The sequence below is a fragment of the Myxocyprinus asiaticus genome, chromosome 6, assembly GCF_019703515.2.
Source record: "Myxocyprinus asiaticus isolate MX2 ecotype Aquarium Trade chromosome 6, UBuf_Myxa_2, whole genome shotgun sequence".
NCBI lineage: Eukaryota > Metazoa > Chordata > Actinopteri > Cypriniformes > Catostomidae > Myxocyprinus > Myxocyprinus asiaticus.
The window spans coordinates 25,317,832-25,341,043 of NC_059349.1; the positions used below are offsets into that span (position 1 = coordinate 25,317,832).

At 39.4% G+C, this 23,212-nt stretch overlaps 1 protein-coding gene across 1 annotated transcript; it reads right to left on the bottom strand.

Annotated features, from left to right (window-relative positions):
- Positions 1 to 11,688: 11,688 nt before the first annotated feature.
- On the bottom strand, positions 11,689 to 22,642 carry zbtb47a (zinc finger and BTB domain containing 47a). Its single transcript, XM_051699505.1, has 6 exons — positions 22,490 to 22,642; positions 16,555 to 17,829; positions 13,806 to 13,953; positions 13,569 to 13,684; positions 13,340 to 13,484; positions 11,689 to 13,250 (listed from the first exon to the last, which is right to left on the bottom strand). The coding sequence occupies exons 1-6, from the start codon at positions 22,493 to 22,495 to the stop codon at positions 12,991 to 12,993; spliced, it is 1,950 nt and encodes a 649-aa protein (XP_051555465.1). The 5' UTR covers positions 22,496 to 22,642; the 3' UTR covers positions 11,689 to 12,990.
- Positions 22,643 to 23,212: the final 570 nt, after the last annotated feature.

A 23,212-nucleotide genomic window follows, 5' to 3' on the forward strand; every position in this document is an offset into this window, starting at 1 on the left:
TTATCTGTCATACTGCAACTATAAGGAATCTCATAAGGTTGTCCACAAGTACACTATTCACAGCACAGGCAATGCAGATCCATACAATTAAAATCTGAAGACAAATTTGTTTTCGTGTTAAGTTTCAGCTCAGTCAGTCATAACACTTTGAAAATAAGTAATACTTTGTATATGTATAGTGTTAAAAATACCTTTTGTGCTGCTGTTGCAATTTCTTGAATTTCATGATGGAGTCCTGGGTGGAGAATCAAAGACTATTTTTTTATCACGATCAGGAAAGACATAAAAATAAATTGCGGATGGAAAACAAGCAGTAGCCTAAAGTCGACCTTATTGACAGCAGCACCATCTTTGATTTTTGACGAGAATGACAACAAGGCTGTGAGGGATAGACGTACAGTCTCTTCAATGGGCTGTACTGCAATTTATGCGTTTTTGGATGGCTCCGTGGACAAACCATTGAAAAAATATCTTCCCAAGAACATTCAGTAGACATAAAACTCCAGAAAGCATGAGTTGTGGAAAATCAGATGTGATCTAGAATCTTTATGCAGTGAATGCTATTGAAGTGACAGTACGTCTATCCCTCACAGCCTCATTTTCATTCCCATTGAAAATCAAAGATGGTGCTACTGTGAATAAGGTCTGTTGCAAGCACAAACACACACTCACACCTCTGGACCCGATAGATCTGATACCTCTCTTGTTTTGAAAAATTTTGCTTAGAACAAAATATTCTAGAACAAAATATCAACAAATGGTGGATGGCACCGCAGATGGCCACCTCCAATGTCCTGCGTTTAGTAATTTTTTTTCCTATCAGTTTTACCAGGGACGAACTGCTGAACATTCGGCAGCACATACCAGACAATCTTTTCACCCCAAAAGTTTTCGACTATTCGGAAGTTTTGCTGGACATTTTAGTCGGAGGCACAGCTGTGTTGTTTAAGCGCGCTTTGAGACACAGGCGAGGGAAGCGAGCTTTTGAACAGCACTGCCAAGTATTAATCTAGCAAATCTCCGCTCTCTCCCTAACAAAACGGATGAACTACATCTCCTCACCCGTTCAAACTCTGCTGCCTTGTGCTTCAAAGACACCTGGCTGATTGAAGCCATTCCAGACAGCGCGTTACATCTGCTGGGCTTTCAGCTCTTCAGAGCGGATCGCATTGCGGAGTTAATGGGGAAAACGAGAGGCGGTGGAACATGCTTTTACATCAATGAAAGTTGGTGTACAGATGTAACAACGTTAATGAAGATGTGCTGTCCTAATTTGGAAGCACGCTTTATCAACTGTAGCCTTTCTTCTCGCCGTGGGTGTTTTCCTCGTTTATTCTGGTGAGTGTTTATATTTCTCCACATGCGTGAGTGAATGCAGCGCTGCAACAGCTGGCTGATCAGATCACAGACACGGAGCAACAACACCCAGACTCACTTATTATTATTCTCTGCGATTTCAACAAAGCCATTCTCACCCGTGAACTGCCAAAATACAGACAGCACATTACATGCCCCACAAGGGACAGAAATATACTGGACCCACTTGTCTCAAATCCTGTGCTGACCAGCTGGCCCCCATCTTCACACAGATCTTCAACAGATCACTGGAGCAGTGTGAAGTTCCCTGCTGCTTCAAATGCTCCACTATCATCCCTGTCCCAAATAAACCCAAGATCAAAGGACTTAATGACTACAGACCCGTCGCTCTGACGTCTGTGGTCATGAAGTCATTTGAGAGACTGGTGTTGGCCCAGCTGAAGGACATCACTGGACCCTTTCTAGATCCCCTTCAATTTGCTTACAGAGCAAACAGGTCTGTGGACGATGCAGTCAACATGGGATTGCACCATATCCTGCAACATCTGGACAGACCAGGGACATATGCAAGGATCCTTTTTGTGGACTTCAGTTCAGCTTTCAACACCATCATCCAAGTTTTCCTATGGAATAAATTAACCCAGCTCTCTGCTCCCATGTCTATCTGTCAGTGGATCACCAGTTTTCTGATGGACAGGCAGCAGCTAGTGAGACTGGGGAAATTCACTTCCAGCACATGTACGATCAGTACTGGTGCCCTTTAGGGATATGTGCTCTCCCCACTTCTCTTCTCCCTGTATACCAATGACTGCACCGCCAAGGGGCCCTCTGTCAAGCTCCTGAAGTTTGCAGATGACACTACTGTCATCGGCCTCATCCAAGATGATGATGAGTCTGCATACAGAAGGGAGGTTGAACAGCTGACTCACTGGTGCAGTCATAATAACCTGGAGCTCAACATGCTCAAAACAGTGGAGATGATAGTGGACTTTAGAAGGAACATCCTAACATTGACCCCGCTCACCATTCTAAACAGCACTGTGGCAGCAGTGGAGTCATTCAGGTTCCTGGGCACTACCATCTCACAGGACCTGAAGTGGGAGACCCACATTGACTCCATTGTGAGAAAGGCCCAGCAGAGGTTGTACATCCTTCGCAAGTTGAGGAAGTTCAACCTGCCACAGGTGCTGCTGATACAGTTCTACTCAGCAGTCATTGAGTCTGTCCTCTACACTTATAACTGTCTGGTTTGGTTCAGCTATGAAATCGGACATCAGAAGACTACAAAGGACTGCTGAGTGGATTAATTGTTGCCCCTTGTCCTCCCTTCAAGAACTGTTCACTTACAGAGTGAGGAAAAGGGCTGGTAAAATCACTCTGGACCCCAATCACCCAGCCCATTACCTTTTTGAACTGTTGCCTTCTGGCTGGCACTACAGAGCTCTGGGTACCAGAACCGTCAGGCACAAAAACAGATTTTTCCAGGGGTCACGTGACGCCATGCGAGAAGCAGACGTGTGAGCGACTAGCTCTGCGCACTTTGCTAGTTTTTAATTATTTTCATGTTATAATCTGGTGAGATTCGATACACCCAGTTACATATTTGCTCTTTGAGGTAAACATGGCAAAGAAGTCAAAATCCTCAGACTCTAGAGACATTAAAAGACACTTATGTGCTCTAGCTAAAACCTCTGGCGGCCCTGAGAGCCGGGGACTCGAGTTGGAAGGCACGTCGGGAGAAGAAATTCAGCGTCAACTGTCCAACATCTCGGTGATGCTGACGAAGGTTGTTGCTGACTTGGAGGATCTCGCTGTAATACGTTGATCGATTATGGCGATGGAAATAAAATTCTCTGAGTTGGTCACAAGAGTGGCAGATGTTGAGAAATGGATCGATTATCTGGAGTCATCGGAGAGGGAACTATCCGCTAATCTGCCCGCGTCCAAAACAGACTTGGAACACATTTTGGAAAAACTGGAATATCTTGAAAATATGAGCCGAAGGAACAATATACGGATTGTTGGAATTCCTGAGCATGAAGAGGGCAGAGATATGGTGAAATTCCTGGACGAGCTCTTCCCAAGTCTGCTCGACATAACAGGCCATAAACTGGAAATCGAGCGAGCTCACAGAGTCCCTGCTCGTGGATCTGCTGAGGGAGAAAGGCCCCGATCAATCCTGGCCAAATTTCTGAGATCATCCGATAAAGATCTTGTGTTGCACCAGGCAAGGAGCAAAGGAAAGCTTTCTTGGAAGAATCACAATATTTTCTTGTTCCTGGATTTTGCGAATTTGACAAGAGAGAAACACGATCGATTCAAGGAACGTAAGAAACTTTTACATCAATGGAAGTTCGCTTTTGCATTGATGTTTCCGGCCAAACTGAGAATAGAAACTAAGGATGGTCACAAAGTATTTACATGTCCAAAACAGGCACTCTCCTTCATAAATACATTGGCGTGAGTAAGCCATTTGATGTTTCTTATATTAGTGGTTTGACGCGCTGAACATATACTCGATTGTCTGAGGAAGCTGGGTGCCATTTTTTGTTTCTTTTTGTGTTGGTTCCACCTAGTGGCTGGAGTTTGTTTTGTGGAATGACACTTCCTTCAAGAAACTTTTGCATTGACAGAAGATCGTTTTTACACTGAAGTTCCCGGCCAGATTGAGAATGGTCACCATGGATAACCGCAAAATATCCACATGCTCACATAAAGGACATCTTTTTTAAAGTTGATGGGCTGAGTAAGTCATGGTGTATTTTTAATTTTTTTTGTGCAATCTCAGAGTGAGTTTGGCTCTTGATCATCCGATGCCTGTATTGGATGCCTGTTTTGTTTCTTTTTGTGCTGGTTCCGCCTAGCGGCTGGAGTTTGACTTGTGGAATAACACTGCTTCGGGACAGTTGTGGGTGAATCTGTTCGTTCTTTGTGCTTATGCCTCCTGTTGGCTGGAGTTTGTTTTTGTGGAATATCTTTAAGGGACATTAGAATGATTACGTCATCTGCCGTACTCATAAACAGCTGGCTCACTGAACAATTGTTTGTCTGTCCGAGGAAACTGAACAGCTTTATATCAGCTGGAGTTTGTTTTGTGGAGGAACACACCTTCGAGACAGTTCTGTGAATGAATCTACATGTTCTTTGTGTTTATTCTGCCTGTTAGCTGGGGTCCGTTTTACAAAGTATTTTCTGATATGTAATTTTGCCTCACAAAATTTGTATAGAAGCACCGGACTTGAGCAATCTATTGGCAAAGTTGTCGCGGGGACTCTCATGGTGTACTTGGACCTTTTGAATTTAGAGGGATTGACTGCGATTGGCGCTGTCGTGCGTGGGGTTAATGCGCACATTTTTCTTTTTTCTGTTTGTTTTGTTCAGGGGGAAGTTCGGGGTTTTATTGTTGCACTAATGGGGAATGTGGTCTGTATAATCTTGTTTTTGACACACAATGTTTATTTTTTTAAATTATATCAATATGTCAAATGTTAATATGAGTAGGTTATCCCTCTCCACATGGAATGTGAATGGGTTGGGGCACCCCATAAAAAGAAGGAAGGTTATTTATTTTCTTAAACATAAGAAATATGATATAGTGTTTCTTCAAGAAACGCATCTTTCCCCGCAGGAAGCTGAAAAATTTGGGAAGATATGGGTGGACATGTTTTCTTTAGTGCTGGCTCAAGTAAAAGCAGGGGAGTCATTATACTGATAAATAAACATCTACAATTCAAATGTCTTAAACAGAGTAAAGATCAATTAGGAAGAGTCATTATTGTTTTAGGAGAAATTCAGGGGCAAAGGTTGATTTTGGCTAATATTTACACACCTAACGCTGATGATCAGGGCTTTTTTATAGATCTTAAGGGGATGTTGCAAGCTGCTGGCACCCCTCATGATATAATATTGGGAGGAGACTTTAATCTTTTGATGTAATCAGTCCTTGATCACAAAGTGTGTAAGCCCCCTAGAGCAACATTGACGCTTCACAGGATGTGTAAAAATCTTGGTCTTACAGATATTTGGAGACTTCTGAACCCATCTGGTAAGGACTATACATTTTTTTCATCAGTCCACAAGATTTATTCTAGAATAGATTTTTTTTTATATCTAAGTCCCTCATTTCATCTGATTGCTCAATTGGAAATATCTTAGTCTCAGATCACGCCCTGGTGAGTTTAGAGGTGTTGCCACATACTGAGAAAAAGAAATCATATAGCTGGCACTTTAACATATCCCTTTTGCAAAATACTGATTTCCAAAAAATGTTAAAGACTGAAATCAATGTTTATATGGAGACCAACTGGTCCTCAGTATCTTCTGTGGGCATGGCTTGGGAGGCACTTAAAGCGGTTCTTAGGGGTCAGATCATACAATATGCTTCATTTAAAAATCCAAAGCCCAAGAACTCCTGGAGTTGGAAGAGAACATTAAAAGTGCCGAAGCAGAGCTGAAGCGCAGAATGTCATCTGATGGCCTCAGAGAATTGACTCGATTAAAATACAGATATAATGCAATTTTGTCGCGGAAAGTGGAGTTTTTGTTGTTTAGAGCAAGACAGTCGTACTTTGAGTCAGTGTACAAAGCCGGGAAGTTTTGGCTAGATATATAAAGGAGAGAGAGTCTTTTTCTACTATTCCCTCAGTGAAATCTGCTGGGGGTGAAATTTTTACTTCGGCCATTGATATTAATAATGTTTTTAAAGAATTCTTGATCTCTATAGTTCCACGTCTTCGTCTACTGATGAAGATATTCTAAAATTTGTGGAACCATTAGAACTCTCTAAATTGACGACTGAGCAAAAAAATGATCTTGATTCTGAGATAATCTTGGAGGAACTTGAAGAGGTAATTAAGGCCTTACGTACAGGCAAGGCTCCGGTACCAGATGGTTTTGCCGCTGATTTTTTTAGATCTTATGCTACAGAATTGGCTCCACTTTTGTTAGAATTTTATACTGAATCATTAAAGAATGGAAAGCTTCTACCAACCATGACACAAGCCCGGATCAGTCTGATTCTTAAGAAGGACAAAGATCCAAGTGAGTGTAAAAGTTACTGTCCAATTTCCCGAATTCAGCTAGATGTAAAAATTTTGTCAAAAATTTTGGCTAACCGGTTAATAAAGTTATGACATCTCTTATACATATAGATCAGGTGGGGTTTATTCGGGGCTGCAGCTCTTCTGATAACATTAGGCGTTTCATCAATATCATGTGGTCAGTAGCGAATGATCAGTCTCCAGTCACTGCCATCTCACTTGATGCCGAAAAGGCGATTGATATAGTAGAATGGGACTATCTTTATTTTTTTTATTTTTCCCCTTTTTCTCCAAATTTGGAATGCCCAATTCCCAATGTGCTTTTTAAGTCCTCATGGTCGCGTAGTGATTCGCCTCAGTCCGGGTGGCGGAGGACAAATCCCAGTTGCCTCAGCATCTGAGATTGTCAATCTGCGCATTTTATCACATGGCTTGTTGAGTGCGTTGCCACGGAGACATAGAGCGTGTGGAGGCTTCACGCCATCCACTGCAGCAACCACGCACAACTCACCACGCATCCCACCGAGAACGAACCACATTATAGCGATCACGAGGAGGTTACCCCATGTGACTCTACCCTCCCTAGCAACCAGGCCAATTTGGTTGCTTAGGAGACCTGGCTGGAGTCACTCAGCATGCCCTGGGATTCGAACTAGTGAACTAGCAAACTCCAGGGGTGGGATTATCTTTTTAAAATTTTGGAAATGTATGGGTTCAGGAGTACATTTATTGGTTGGATTAAGTTACTTTATAGACACCCGGTAGCAGCGGTACAAACAAATGGATTAATTTCAGATTATTTTACTCTGAATAGGGGCACTCGGCAGGGTTGCCCTCTTTCCCCATTATTGTTCTGTCTTGCCCTGAAACCATTAGCAGCCTTGATAAGAAAGGAGGATGATTTTCCATGAGTGATGGCGGGAAGTGTGGCGCATAAGCTTCTGCTTTACGCAGATGATGTTTTATTATTTGTCTCTGACCCCACTAGATCTATGCCTTGCCTCCACAGAATTATTAATTCCTTCACCAAGCTCTCAGGACACAAAGTCAGTTGGTCTAAATCTGAAGCTTTGGCTCTGACAGCATATTGCCCGGTAACGGCTTTTCAGCCAGGCACCTTCCAGTGGCCCAAACAGGGCATTAAGTATTTGGGTATTTTATTCCCAGCAAATCTGTCTGATTTAGTTAGAGTTAATTTTGACCCATTAAAAAAAGGTTTTCGAGCGATGTGGACAGGTGGGCTTCATTATATTTATCGATGATTGGGAAGGTTAATGTTATTAAAATGAATTGTATTCCAAAATTCAACTACCTGCTACAGTCACTCCCTTTAGATGTCCCCCTCTCTTATTTCAAGCAATTTGATAGCATAGCGAAGTCCTTTATTTGGAATGGTAAGCGTCCCAGATTACATTTCAACAAACTACATAGGCCGATTGACAAAGGTGGGCTAGGCCTACCCAAGATTTTGTTTTATTATTATGCATTTGGTCTCAGGCATTTGGCTCATTGGTCTCTTCCACCTGAAAGAGCCCCTCCCTGGTTTTCTACTGAACAGGAAGTCCTTGCCCCTATTTTGCCACTGCAAAGCCCTTCTATCAAACTAACAGAAATTAAGTCACACCCCATTTTTTCACATTTGCACATGATTTGGACAAGAGTGGCTGGAGTATTTGATTTGGACATTTATTTAAATGTTGCCTCAAGCATATGGCTGAACCCCAAATTATGTATCAACAATTCCCCTTTCTGCTGGTCAGAGTGGATTGTGAGGAGGATTACTACACTCTGCGACCTGTTTGAGGGTGGAGTGTTGAGATCTTTTGAGAATTTGGGACATCATTTTGGGATTCCCAGATCTCAGTTTTATAAGTATTTACAGCTGCGCCACATGCTCTGTACTGTTTATGGGAGTAGCACACACCCCCCTAAGGCAACAGGTGCTTTGGGAGAGGTGATTGCTGCTTTTGGAAAAGCTCCAATTTGGTACTGGAGTGTTGAGTGTGAACTAAGATTCTGAAAAATGTCAAGTCTGTATCTTGAGATGCAAAGGTTTGCCTTATGCAATTTAAGATTTTACATAGATTTTATTGGACCCCCTCTAGATTACAGGTGCATCTCAATAAATTAGAATGTCGTGGAAAAGTTCATTTATTTCAGTAATTCAACTCAAATTGTGAAACTTGTGTATTAAATAAATTCAATGCACACAGACTGAAGTAGTTTAAGTCTTTGGTTCTTTTAATTGTGATGATTTTGGCTCACATTTAACAAAAACCCACCAATTCACTATCTCAAAAAATTAGAATACATCATAAGACCAATAAAAAAAACATTTTTAGTGAATTGTTGGCCTTCTGGAAAGTATGTTCATGTACTGTATATGTACTCAATACTTTGTAGGGGCTCCTTTTGCTTTAATTACTGCCTCAATTCAGCGTGGCATGGAGGTGATCAGTTTGTGGCACCGCTGAGGTGGTATGGAAGCCCAGGTTTCTTTGACAGTGGCCTTCAGCTCATCTGCATTTTTTGGTCTCTTGTTTCTCATTTTCCTCTTGACAATACCCCATAGATTCTCTATGGGGTTCAGGTCTGGTGAGTTTGCTGGCCAGTCAAGCACACCAACACCATGGTCATTTAACCAACTTTTGGTGCTTTTGGCAGTGTGGGCAGGTGCCAAATCTTGCTGGAAAATGAAATCAGCATCTTTAAAAAGCTGGTCAGCAGAAGGAAGCATGAAGTGCTCCAAAATTTCTTGGTAAACGGGCGCAGTGACTTTGGTTTTCAAAAAACACAATGGACCAACACCAGCAGATGACATTGCACCCCAAATCATCACAGACTGTGGAAACTTAACACTGGACTTCAAGCAACTTGGGCTATGAGCTTCTCCACCCTTCCTCCAGACTCTAGGACCTTGGTTTCCAAATGAAATACAAAACTTGCTCTCATCTGAAAGGAGGACTTTGGACCACTGGGCAACAGTCCAGTTCTTCTTCTCCTTATCCCAGGTAAGACGCCTCTGACGTTGTCTGTGGTTCAGGAGTGGCTTAACAAGAGGAATACGACAACTGTAGCCAAATTCCTTGACATGTCTGTGTGTGGTGGCTCTTAATGCCTTGACCCCAGCCTCAGTCCATTCCTTGTGAAGTTCACCCAAATTCTTGAATCGATTTTGCTTGACAATCCTCATAAGGCTGTGGTTCTCTCGGTTGGTTGTGCATCTTTTTCTTCCACACTTTTTCCTTCCACTCAACTTCCTGTTAACATGCTTGGATACAGCACTCTGTGAACAGCCAGTTGCAAATGAATGTTTGTGGCTTACCCTCCTTGTGAAGGGTGTCAATGATTGTCTTCTGGACAACTGTCAGATCAGCATTGTGTAGCCTAGTGAACCAAACTGAGAGACCATTTTGAAGGCTCAGGAAACCTTTGCAGGTGTTTTGAGTTGATTAGCTGATTGGCCTGTCACCATATTCTAATTTTTTGAGATAGTGAATTGGTGGGTTTTTGTTAAATGTGAGCCAAAATCATCACAATTAAAAGAACCAAAGACTTAAACTACTTCAGTCTGTGTGCATTGAATTTATTTAATACACGAGTTTCACAATTTGAGTTGAATTACTGAAATAAATGAACTTTTCCATGACATTCTAATTTATTGAGATGCACCTGTATATAGGCATGGTCTTAAAGACACACCCACCTGCTGGCGATGCCAGTAGAATTTGGAGACACTACCCATGTCTTTTGGGAGTGCGTTAAGATCCAAGATTTTTGGTTAAAGGTTCAGAATTATTTGTGTGATGTTTTGAACATTCAAATTTTGCTTTGTCCCAGACTCTGTGTTTTGGGTGATGGGCCGGTCATGAATTTGGAGGATAATCACATTAAAAATTAGGTTCTGACCAGTCTCATGATCGGTAGGCAAGTAATTTTAAGGGGTTGGAAGTCAAGTGGAGCACACTCTCTTTTTCGGAGTGGTGTGTGGAAATGGGGAGGGTAGCTGCATTTGAGGAAGTGGTAAGTAGAAGCCTGGGGTTTAGGGATTTATTTGTTAAAAAATGTGGCAAATATTTAGTTTTGGGGGGGAACTCTCAGGGAGGGGATGTGGAGAGTGTAGTTTAGTTTATGTATGATTATTATTATTTATTTTTTTGGGATTGTGTGTGTATGTGTTATGTGGGACCACAGGGGTGTTCGTTGTGGGTCAGGGTGGGATTGTATTAGTGGGGTTTAAATGTAAAATGTTGATTCTTTGTATATGTGTTGAGTTTTTCCTCTGTCATGTGTATATGACTCAATAAAATGTTAATTACAAAACAAAAACAGTTTTTTCCCTCAGGCTGTCCATCTCATGAACAGTTAAAACTGTACTATAATTACGTGCAATACACAGCCTAGTCAATTATATTATTTAACATATCCTACCTCTTCTGCATTACATTCCCTTGCACTGTATATAACAGATTTGTATTTTTACATACTATATGTATATTTTTGTCTTATTGTGTATTTCTATATATACTTATATTTCAATTCGCTCTTTATTTATTTTTTATTTTATTAAATTTTTTTTTATTATCTCTGTCTTGTTGTTGTATTGTTTGTGCACTGGAAGCTTCTGTCGCCAAGAAAAACTCCTTGTATGTGGAAGCATACTTGGCAATAAAGCTCATTCTGATTCTGATTCTGAAATGTGAAAGAAAATGAAATTGGGATCAAAACACCTAATTTATCAAAAAATACAAAACATATTGCTGTGTAAAAATATTTCTACCTTAAACATCAGAGGTTGTAAGTTCCCGGTCTAAAAAGTGGAAAAATGACCAGTTTATGATGACAATAAAAATAGACTTTTAATTCAGAAGATAAATATTAGAGTCTGCATTAGAGACTGTGCGACAGGGATGTATATTTACTAGTAAAACATAACTGCTTTTTTTTAAATAAAATGACACAATATATCTCTTATGATTTATCTGTTAAAGGAGTCCACTTATAGATGTTTTGGTGCCCTAAAATATAAGCAATTTCAGCCTAAACACATTCATGATTTGGGCAACATCAACAACACAAATCCTCAAGTTTTTTAAAGCAACAAAACAATCGAGTCATACATTTATTGACTCATAAATTTACCAGCTTTATCAACTGTTGACAATGAACAATGTATAGTCATTCACAATTTTGGACAATAAAAAATGGAGAGTTAATTGAATTCTATTATTAGAGGGATAGTTCACCCAAAATGGAAAATTGTCTCATAATTTACTGACTATCATGCCATTCCAGATCTGTATGACTTTCTTTCTTCTGCTGAACACAAACAAAGATTTTTAGAAGAATATTTCAGAAGAATATTTCAGCTCTTTAGGTCCATACAATGCAAGTGAATGGGTATGAACATTTTGAAGCTCCAAAAAGCATATAAAGACACCATAAAAATAATCCATAAGACAGTGCTTAAATCTACATCTTCAGAACCGTTATGATAGGTGTGGGTGAGAAACAGATACATTTTTCAGTTCTTTTTCATTATAAATTCTCCTCCCTGCAGATGGCGATATGCATGAAGAATGTGAAAAAAAAAAGAAATAAAAAAAAAAAAAAAAGTGGAGATTTATAGGTTAAAAAAAAGGACTTAAATATGGATCTTTTTCACCCAAACCTATCATGTTGCTTCTGAAGTTATGGATTTAACCACTGGAGTCTTATAGATTACTTTTATGGTGCCTTTATGTGATTTAGGAGTTTTACAATTTTAGTACCCATTCACTTGCATCATGAGGACCAACAGTGCTGAAATATTCTTCTAAAAATCTTTGTTTGTGTTCAGCAGAAGAAAGAAAGTCATTCACATCTGGGATGGCATGAGGGTGAGTAAATGATAAAATAATTTTCATTTTTGGGTGAACTATCCCTTTAAGGTGCTTCAAAACACACATGTATATGAAAAAAAGAACAGAAACAATAACAGTAAAAAAATAAAATAAAAAAAAATCAAACGGGCAATCAGGATAGTATAAAACACAGTGTGTATTAAACACACAAAAAGTAAGAAACCCTTCACTCAAACACTAACAAGTGCCAGAAATACAAACTACTGACAACAAATTTCAACAAACAACAGGTCATTACTCCAAACACTTATTATTACAGCTCTGTATGCTTCTGTATGTTTATTATTCTGTAAATATACTGTACATAAAAGTGTATATGTATTGCAATAAGCATATACTGTATCTAAGTAATAGTTTCACTATTTTAGTTACAATATTTTTTGCCTAACTAAGGTTTATCATAGCACAGTTGACTGAGAACGTTTTGCATACTGAATCAATGTTTCATATGGGAATGGAAGGGAAATCATAATAGTATTAGACAGATGATAAGACAAAGAACACTGGGTTATTTGGACACTTTTGCTACATAAAAAGTACCTCTGTATCAGAAATATTATAATGCAGTATTATAATACAGTGCAGTAGTTACAGGTTTCTAGAGTCTGTCCTTCCAGAAGTGAAGAGTGGTGTAAGGGAACGCAGGTGAAAATGTGATGGAGCCACATCAACTGAGTGCAGCACAGCTGATGGAAAAGAGACTATACCATGCAGATGTGGGCCAATATCTCTCAGTGGTTTGCAGCAGCTTCCATTTGATTGGTTACAGTGGACGAGTCATATTCTGGATGAATGGCCTCAGAGATGGAAGGGTTCCTTACCTGGGAACACTTCTCTCTGTGAGCTTTCAACATGTTGGAGAAGCGAAATCGCAGGCCGCACACTTCACAAGGGTACGGCTTCTCTCCGGTGTGTGTACGGCGGTGCCGCTTCATATTGGGTCGGCTTGTGAAGCTCTTCCCACAGATCTCACATATATATGGTTTCTCTCCTAAAAAGAACCATCAGAACAATTTTTTACATGTTGTTTGTCAACTGTCTGTCTCTGTTTGTGTAAGAGTATCAGTGTTTGGATCTCACCTGTGTGTGTCTTCATGTGTTCATCAAAATACTGTTTCATATTGAAGTCCTTCCCACACCACTGACACATAAACTGCTTATGTCCAATGTGGATGCTCATGTGAGAACGCAGCTGGTACTTGTACTGAAAACGCTCACTGCAGACCTAAAGTATATACAGTGGACACATTACAAACACTGCCAGCAATGCCTCTAATAAATGTCAAAACCACAGTTTAAAATATCATACCTCACAATGGAATGGCTTCTCTCCTGAGTGTTGAAGAGAGTGGACTTTCAGTGACATGCTCCTTTTAAAGGACTTGCCACATGTCTCACAGATAAATGGCATCTCCTTGTTGTGGGCTGAAGGAATATTAGATAAGTAGAATAAAAGATTATTCAAAGCATAAACGTTTAGTGTTAAAAATATGGGAGAGATTGTAAGTAAAGCTTTGAAAGTGAAAAAGCCACTAACACAACTCACCAACCATGTGTTTGCGTACATGAGCCATTGTGTAGAATTTCTTCTCACAAATCTCACAAGTGTACTTCTTCTCAGCATAGCCGTGAACAATCTTATTGTGCTCATGTAGGGACCAGAGCTTCCTGAAGACTTTTCCACATATTAGACACTACAAATTAAAGACACACCAATAAAAATTCTACTCAATCTTTCAAATACAATCATGCACTATGTGCTGTGCTTTACATTTACTTGAGTATGTTTTTATGTGTAGGGGAGACTGGGCTAGTTGTCACATTGGTTAGTTTTCACAAGAGCTGTATTTCAGTAACTATAAGATTTGGAGTCAAAAGTAAATTTTCACTATCATAATATTTTGTTATAGCTCTCGGGTAAACAAGTGAACATAATCAAACCACACTGGCATGCATTAAGGCAAGGGTTAACTATATTATCAAGGGAGATTTGTACCAAAAAGTTTAAACATGTTCTTAGGAAAAATGTATCTTTCATAAAGTCAGGCATGTTGTCACACAACACATGTATTAAAATGTCATAAATTGGTACAATTTATAAATCACAATATTTTTGGCCAAAACAATGTTGTGATATGTTTATGTTACTTTTTCCATTTTTGTAGTTTCATGAATCGTTTTGTGCTTAATAATTGTAATAATTTATAAATTAATAAGTGTAATAATTTTATTTTTAGAGGTTTGCTTTAAAGGGATAGTTCACCAAAATGAATATGATCTCATCTCACCCATTCCAGATGTGTATGACATTCTTTCTTCTGCAGAACACAAACAAAGATTTTTAGAAGAATATATTAGCTCACATAAAGGCAGCATAAAAGTATTCTATACTACTCCAGTGGTTAAATCCATATCTTCAGAAGTGATATGATAGGTGTAGGTGAGAAACAGATCCATATTTAAGTCCTTTTTTTACTATAAATTCACCTCTCCGCCCGTCCAGTAGGTGGCGATATGCACAAAGAATGCGAATTGCCAAAAACGAAGAAGAATGTGGAAGTGAAAGTGGAGATTTATAGTTAAAAAGGATTTAAATATTGATCTGTTTCTCACCCACACCTATCTTATCGCTTCTGAAGATATGGATTTAACCACTGAAGTCGTATTAAGTAGAATTTTCATTTTTGGGTGAACTATCCTTTTAAAGCCAATAATAGGCTGTTTAATGCAGATGTAGATTTAAAGGCATAGATTTTGTTTTTGTGGTTGTGTTGGTTGGGGCTTTGTTCACTTAAAACCTACACCACAGGTTAAATGACAGGATCAACTGTGACAACTAACCCCATATAATGTTGTCACAAAAGGTCAACATGTTTTCAATGAACTGTATCTTTTTCCTAGGCAACAGCTTTAAATTTAAATAGCTTTTTTGTAACCAAGACTTTAAGGTATGTGGCAATGGCGAAATGTTATTTGAAATTGAAAAGGCAGGTCATGTTAGTCAAGCTGATGCTCAGCTGATCATGTCGTCTACCAATACAATTCAGATGCTTATCAGAGTGGTTCTATTTAAGTCCTCCATTTATTCATTGCCTTAGCTGCCTTTCCACGGCATGGATGCAAACTGCACTTAATACCCTACTCCTTTCCCAGCTCCACACTTGTATAGCTGCTTTGCCTTATAGTTTGTCTCTACACATGCCTTGTTCTGTGCTCTCAGACTACTATTCCTATCTTCAATTTGTTACTGCACCTTGATCTTGATTTAGCAACTTGATACAGAGCATTTGAAGTTCTATTAAGTGTTCATTTAATCTGTTATGCAATGAAGGATTGTACCATGTTGCACTGTCAGAATGTTACAAAAATTGTATTTGGGGGGTTTTATTTGCTGCATTCCCTGCTTTGTCCATGTTTGGCTGCATGGATGGGCAGAGAGTTTGCCCAGAACAGAACCATGATGCCAACACCAACAGATTGCTTCAATTGTCTATAAGTGAATAAAAGTATTCATTCAAGTATTCAGTATTCAAGTCAAGTATCATTTGACGGAAGTTGTCCTGACTGAACTATTGCAATTGTTTTTTTAAATATTGTGATTGCAATTTGAACAGTGGTATGATAAACTATGATTAATATGATTAATCAACTCATATTGCTGCTGCTTAGATATCAAGGCTAAAAACAATAACTAAAGGCATAAAATCTCAGGTTGAACAGTGTGTGCGAAAACTACAAAATAGCAAGTGATGTCTTTTGTCTCCAAATTTACTCACATCTCTTTTAGTTGATTCAAAAGAGAACTGTGAACCTAGATCTCTTTGCATTGACATTGCACCTGAACTTGCAAGTGCACTCAAGATCTCTTTTCGGCTGACTTTAGTTATGATTGAGTTTCAGTCCGCTTTTCATTCATTTCATTTCATATTTTCCGGAAGTGTTCTCAGTGTCTTGGAAACATCTACTGCTTTGACTTCCATTCAAACAAAACAGCCTTGTGTCTCCTAGTTCAGATATTTGTAGTTGACTTTGAAGCACACAACAAATGCAGACTATACAGTATATTTACAATAATCACACTTAGAATACACAATTTTACACTGAAAAAATTGCTGTACCATGAAAGCAATATTAACCCAACAAATGTGCTTCATGTGGTAACATCTAAATTAACTGGCTGTATTCGTCAGAAATATTATTTAACATCACTGAACCAAACTGATTACATGAGGTTACACCAACAAAAGTAATTTAAAGGGGATCATTATGGTAACTTTTTACAGTGTTGTTTGTACCTGTATGCTCTTCTCACAGTCTGTCTGCTGATGTAACAGTAGTTCACTTTCCAGGAGGAAGCGTTTGCCACACTTGTAACAGATCTGCATGTGGTTATGTGTCATGTTCATGTGTTTCTCCAAGTACCCGCGGTTGTTGAAGATCTTGGGGCACCTCACACAATGAAAGCTCTGAATCTCCAACCTATCATTCTGCTCCTCACCGCTCCCACCATGACCTTTCTCTTGCCTCACATTCACACCGGTTCTTTTGGAGACCATTGCTATTGCATTAACGGAGACACGAGTTTGTGGTAGGGGTCTTTCAGACATGAATACAGGTAATGTGTTGCCTTCCTCCTCACTGGTGTCTCCAAGTCCCACATCATCTTCTTCACTTTGCTCACCCTCCTCTTCTTCCTCCTCCATGGCCACATTATCTCTACATTCCTCAACAGTCCGATCATTCATCCTTGCTTTTCCAGGAACCTGCTGCCCTGAGGGAGATTGAGCTGCTGTGTTGGAAGAACTGCACTCTAAACCTTTGGATACATTAAGGGTCTGATTGTTCAAATTCAGCTCGACAATAATTTGCTTTCTATTAAATGAAGCAAGATCCTCAGATTCCTTTGATCCTTCGGTTTTGCCTTCTACTTTACAAGCACTTAATTGTACACTTACTGGACACCCATCACCAACCTGACCAGCAAATGGGCTTCCTTCAGTTTTCCCTACATAGATCTTGGCACAGGTAGGGTCCTTCTCTTGCTTGATCTCCATGAGAAAGTTAGAGATCACTGAGTTGCTGTTGCTATTGCTACAGATATGAGAACTGGTTTCCTGTTTGGCTTGGTCCACACTAGGACTGATTCCCAGCGAGTCTCTGGTAATGAGCTCGCTACAGGAAGTGGCAATGTTGCTCATTTGTAGCACAGTGGCAGCCTTGAACACATCCTGGGCATTGCAGCTGGTTACCAGGAGTTTGGAAGTGTAGATGAAGTTCAGGATTTGCTTCAGGCCTTGTGGCGTGAGAGCCTCCAGAGAGAGCTCCACTCGCTGCAACTCCTTACTACAGGCAAAGAGCGAGTGGAAGAAGGGGCTGTAGGCTGCTAGTACACCCTTATGGGCCTGAAAAGAGGTCTGATGGTGCAGGAGGATGATGTCCACATCACATAGGTCTGGTTGGAACAGACGTTGCTTGTTTAGCCTGTCCATCAAAAACATACAGTGAAGGGCCACATCCTCAACCAGGGAGAACTCTGCAGATGGGTGATCAGCAGTCTTCTCCACTATGAGCTACAACAGAACATTGGATAGGATTGAGATTATGAAAGAGATTCACATTTATTAAATTAGTATAAATATTACATTTTGCTTTAGCTATTTTGTAATCAAGCAGGACAATGTAAGAAAGTAAACACAGCATGCTGTTGAATTATAATGTGAAAGGCAACTATTAAGCAAATTCTAATTCTAGAAAATTAGAAACATTAGTCCAGGACAAAGATACTTCTGCAAGGAAGACCGACTCTTGACTCTTAGTTTAAAATTAAATGATCTATGAAAATTTTAAAAGATATTTCACACCTAAGAGTGTCTAAATATTAAACTGGCTGGCCAGCTGTCAACATGTGGCTTGAGACATAATGTTTTGACTATCCAGACAAGAGCAGCTAATATACAATAATAGTATATGCCTACATGCCAAAAAAGCTGTAATTAAATTAAAGGACACGCTGTAATTAAAAGTTGGGCAAAATCTTTTGCCGTTTTGCAGTGGGCTTTTTAATAATAGGATCAAACGTGCAGATTCAATTCATATCAAGCATTGTTGGCAAGATAAACTTAAGTGTACATAGTCAATGCATTATAAGACACTATACATACAGATATAAAACATATTGAATGCTGAAGTTTAATTTGCTTTTAAGTTTAAAATCTCAAAACTATTATTTTTTTCTGGCTGCCGTTCAGTCTCTATCACGCACATGCTGGGTCTCTCTCACGCAGTTTCGTTACTGACACTGGTTCAGATGACAGTTAGTGACTGTTTTAGGGCGATGCAAAGAGATACGGCAGCTTGTCCGTATTTCTCCCACACCTGGCTCACCACTTGTGGGTGAAGTCTCCATTCTCTGTACAGTTAATCAGCTCCCGTGTTTATTATGCCCCATGCGTCACACGTAATGAATAAACAAGCACTGCTCAACACAATCAGTTTCTGTGCTAGCCTAGGATGTGCAGTCGAGTCAAGCATGTACCTCCTGGAAATTTATATACAGTATGCCAATTTAAGTCACAAGAAGTGGGGAAAAACATTAGTGAAGTTTCAGAAAGTGAAAAAAAAAAAGACACTGCATTAATTGCGTTAAACAGTCAACTATTAATCCCAGAAATTAACGCGTAAAATTTCCAAGACCTAAATATAATATAAAGTATTTCTGGTCCTGAAATGTAATTGTACAGGCTGCGTTTCAAGAGTGCTGATATTTAGTATAATATCACTGGGACGCTTTACTATTTGTATCACTGTTCGTGGCTTGCCAAACAGTGGTGGGGATTTTAAATCATCTTTCATTTTGATTTAATTCACTTTGAATAGTTATTATTTCTTGAGATTGCATATTTACTCCAGTAGGTGGAGACAAATGAGTCTCTTTTATGTATGACTGAGTCTTTCAATCACTGACTCAACTGATTAATTAAAAAAAAAAAGTCATTCACCACCGAAACAATGGAAGTGAACGAGAATTCATTCACTTAAAAGATTTGTTATAAAACACTGATTTGTATATGAGCGAAACACCAGTGGTTCAAAACAGAGAGCAGCGCAGAGTGGAGTTGTGCTTGATGTTTTGCCTTTTTTTTGGAACTAGCCTACTTTTGCTGGCAGAGAAGAAATACAAGAACTAACAGGCCAATTTTTGTCTGAAACATACAATGCCTATAGAAAGTCATCATACCTTGTCAAAATCATTTGTCCCATTACACCCTAGAAATTTTTAAAAATTCAATCTAACCTTTTCCAGCTGTATTTACACATTATAACCATCAAAATCATAGTGAAAATAACATGTAAAACAAATTCTAAACAATTAGTACAAATTAATTAGTAAAATACCTGGTCTGGATAAGTCAATCAGCCCCCCAAGAGCAACCATTACAAACTTGCTCAGGTGCAGCCCACCTGACATCAATTGTGGTGGTTTTTATTTATTTCTGAATAAAACCATGTTCCATGCCACGTTCCATGAGGATTCCATTACTAGTAGAGCATATTAATGAATTCAAGAATTCACCATGGTTGGAAAGGTGCTTTCAAAAGGGCTCTGGGATAAAATTGTGGAAAGGCACAGGTTAGCAGAAGGGTACAAAAGATATCAAAGTCTTTAACTATCCCTCTGAGTACCGTTCAGAGCATTATTAAGAAGTGGAAAGTGCATGGCACCACCAAAACCTTGCCTAGATCGGGCATTCCCTCCAAACTGGATGATCAAGCTAGAAGGATATTGATCAGGGAAGCTATCAAGAGGCCAAAGGTAACTTTGAAAGATTTACAAGCCCTTTTGGCTGAGATTGATCGGTCTGTGCATGTGACAACAATCTCCCAAGCTTCACACAAAGCAGGCCTGTATGGCAGGGTGGCAAGAAAGAAGCCTCTTCTGAAAAAGTGCCACACTAAGTCTCGTTTGCAATTTGGGGGGAGGAAAAAAAAACACTTGGAGGATTCTGATGCCATGTGGCAAAAGGTTTTATGGTCAGATGAGACAAAAATTAAATTTTTTGGATTGAACTCCAAGCACTATATTTAGAGAAAACCAAACATAGCACACCACCCAGAACATACCATACCTACTGTGAAGCATGGTGGCAGCAACATTATGTTGTGGTGGTGTTTCTCTTCAGCGGGGACTGGGCAATTGGTCAGGATTGAAGGGCAAATGGATGCTGCCATGTACACCCAAATTCTTGAGATAAATCTCTGGCCCTTTGCTCAACAACTGAAGATGGGCAGTTGGTTCAACTTTCAGCATGACAATGACCCTAAACACACCGCCAAAAAAACAATGCTATGGCTTATGGATAGGAAGGCCAAAGTTCTTGAGTGGCCAAGTCAGAACCCTGACCTAAATCCAATAGAAAACCTGTGGATGAACTCGAAGGGAGCAGTCCGTCACTGCTCACTCATCAATTTGAATGAGCTCAAACAATTCTGCAAGGAAGAATGGGCACATATTCCCCAATCTAGGTGCGTGAAGCTAGTAGAGACATATCCAAACAGACGGATGGCTGTCATTAAAGCAAAAGATAGCTCTAATAAATACTAAAGGGATAGTTCACCCAAACATGAAAATTCTCTCATCATTTACTCACCCTCATGCTATCCCAGATGTATTTGACTTCAGAACACATCTGAAGTAAAATAGAAATATATCTCAGGTAAGTAGGTCCTTATAATGGAAGTGGATGGTAACATGATTTTTGATGCTCCAAAAAGCACAGACAATCAGCATTAACGTCATCCATATAACTCCAGTGGTTAAATGAATGTCTTATAAAGCGATACGATCACTTTTGGTGTGAAAAAGATCAATATTTAAGGACTTTTTAACTATAAATCATTGTGTCCCGAAAGCAGCAGTATGCGCGTTCACGAGAGTGCTGAGGTCACATGGTCTTTCATGGTATAGCAACGTTCTATTCGTTGCAGCAGACGCTCTCTACCTCTGTTGGCATTGCCAGGCATTGCCTACATGTGCACCACCACGTCTTCTGAGCTCTCTGTCTCTCTGAGGCTTTTTGTTGTGCTGCTGTTGGTTCAGCCTCCTCCATCTCCCTGTGCTCCTGGTCAGAGTACTCAGGTTCAAATAAATATGGCTGTGCAAAAACTTGTATCTCCTCTTCTCCTCTTAAATCAAAATCTTCTGACATCTTCGTTCAAATTTGCTTTCATTTGTTTACGGCGTTCAGTCTGAACAGCGGTCCTCCTACTCAGCTGTAAACAGCACTGCTCTTCTGGGTGTTTCGCGCAAGCGTCACTTCTTGTGTGAACATGCCAACGCCAATACGTCACACAAGAGACCACGTCACCTACGCACTCTCGTGAACGTGCATACAGCTGCTTAACAGAAGCGATTATTTATAGTTAAAAAGTACTTAAATATCTATCTTTTTTGCACCAAAAGCAATCGTATCGCTTTATAAGACATTCATTTAACCACTGGAGTTATATGGATGATTTTAATGCTGATTGTCTGTGCTTTCTGGAGCATCAAAAATCACGTTACCATCCACTTCCATTATAAGGACCTACTGAGCTGAGACATTTTTCTATTTTTCTTCAAATGTGTCCTGCTGAAGAAAGGAAGTCATACACATCTGGGATGGCATGAGGGTGAGTAAATGATTAGAGAATTTTCATTTTTGGGTGAACTATCCCTTTAAATTCAGGGGTATGATCACTTTTCCAACCCTTTTATTCTAACACTGTTATTTTATATCTTTTATACATTTTTGGAACTGTTGCCCCCCCCCCAAATTACTTTAAAATCTTATTTAAAAAAAAAAAAAAAAAAAAAAGTTGTACTAGATTTACCACCACTATTACAAACAGGCAACATTCAACATTGCTCCATTAATTTACTTGATTCTTCAAAATTCTTTTAATACATGCCATGCCAAAATAAACTACCTGCCATGGCTCAGGTAGTTTATTTTGGCATGGCATGTATTAAAATTTGAACAGATATTTCAATTATAACATTCAATAATTATAAAATGTCATCACCACCTGATCAAAACAAAACAAAAGTTGAAAAAAAAAAAAGTCGCTCAAGCAGCACATCTCCGTTCTATCATTATAATGTGACAGTCGACAGTCAGATTCCACAGGCCTAATACATATTTCCAAATATGTAAGACATCAGGAAATAAGCAGTCAGAGATGGGGGCTTACTACCATGGTGATTCAGTGGTCTCTGCCTCGAAGGAGTACCAGTTCCCCTCCTTAGCATTTAAATGATTCCTTTTCATGAAAATAGCTATCGTTTATATCCACACTTTGTTCTTCTGTTTATAAATCGGTCCTTTTTCGCCATGTCCGCGTGCAGAACGGTTCGCATTCTCACCGAGGGGAGTGATTACTATTGGAGGTCCAAAATCATATGGGGCGTTTTGTCTGTTGAGTTAAAGCGACAGGGACATGATTAAATGAGGGAGAATTCCATAATCGACTGCTTTCTAAGTACAATTTTGTCTATAAATGGCAGAAAAACCATTAGATTTTTGTTTTTGTTTTTTTGTTTTTTTGCTTTTTTTTGTATATCATAAAATGATCTTCCTGCGCACCTGAAGCCTGCTGCGCAGTCATATCAGCAAAGCCTATGACAGTCAGGGTCAACGAGTCCATAGCGGTGTTAACCGGTTCAATGCACAGTATAAAGCTGTAGTTGATCTTTATGGCCACAGGGTGTCGCTAGAACATAATGTGTAATTGATCTCACAACTGTGCCTGATACATTTAATGGATTTCATTGCTAAAACTAGCCTACTATATAAAAGCCATCATTTCGCAGTTTTTTATTCATCTAGATTTTATTACATTGAAAAGAAATGTTATTCTTCATGTTTTCAGATTACTGTTTAACATTTGGATTAATAATTGCTGAAAAAGTATTGT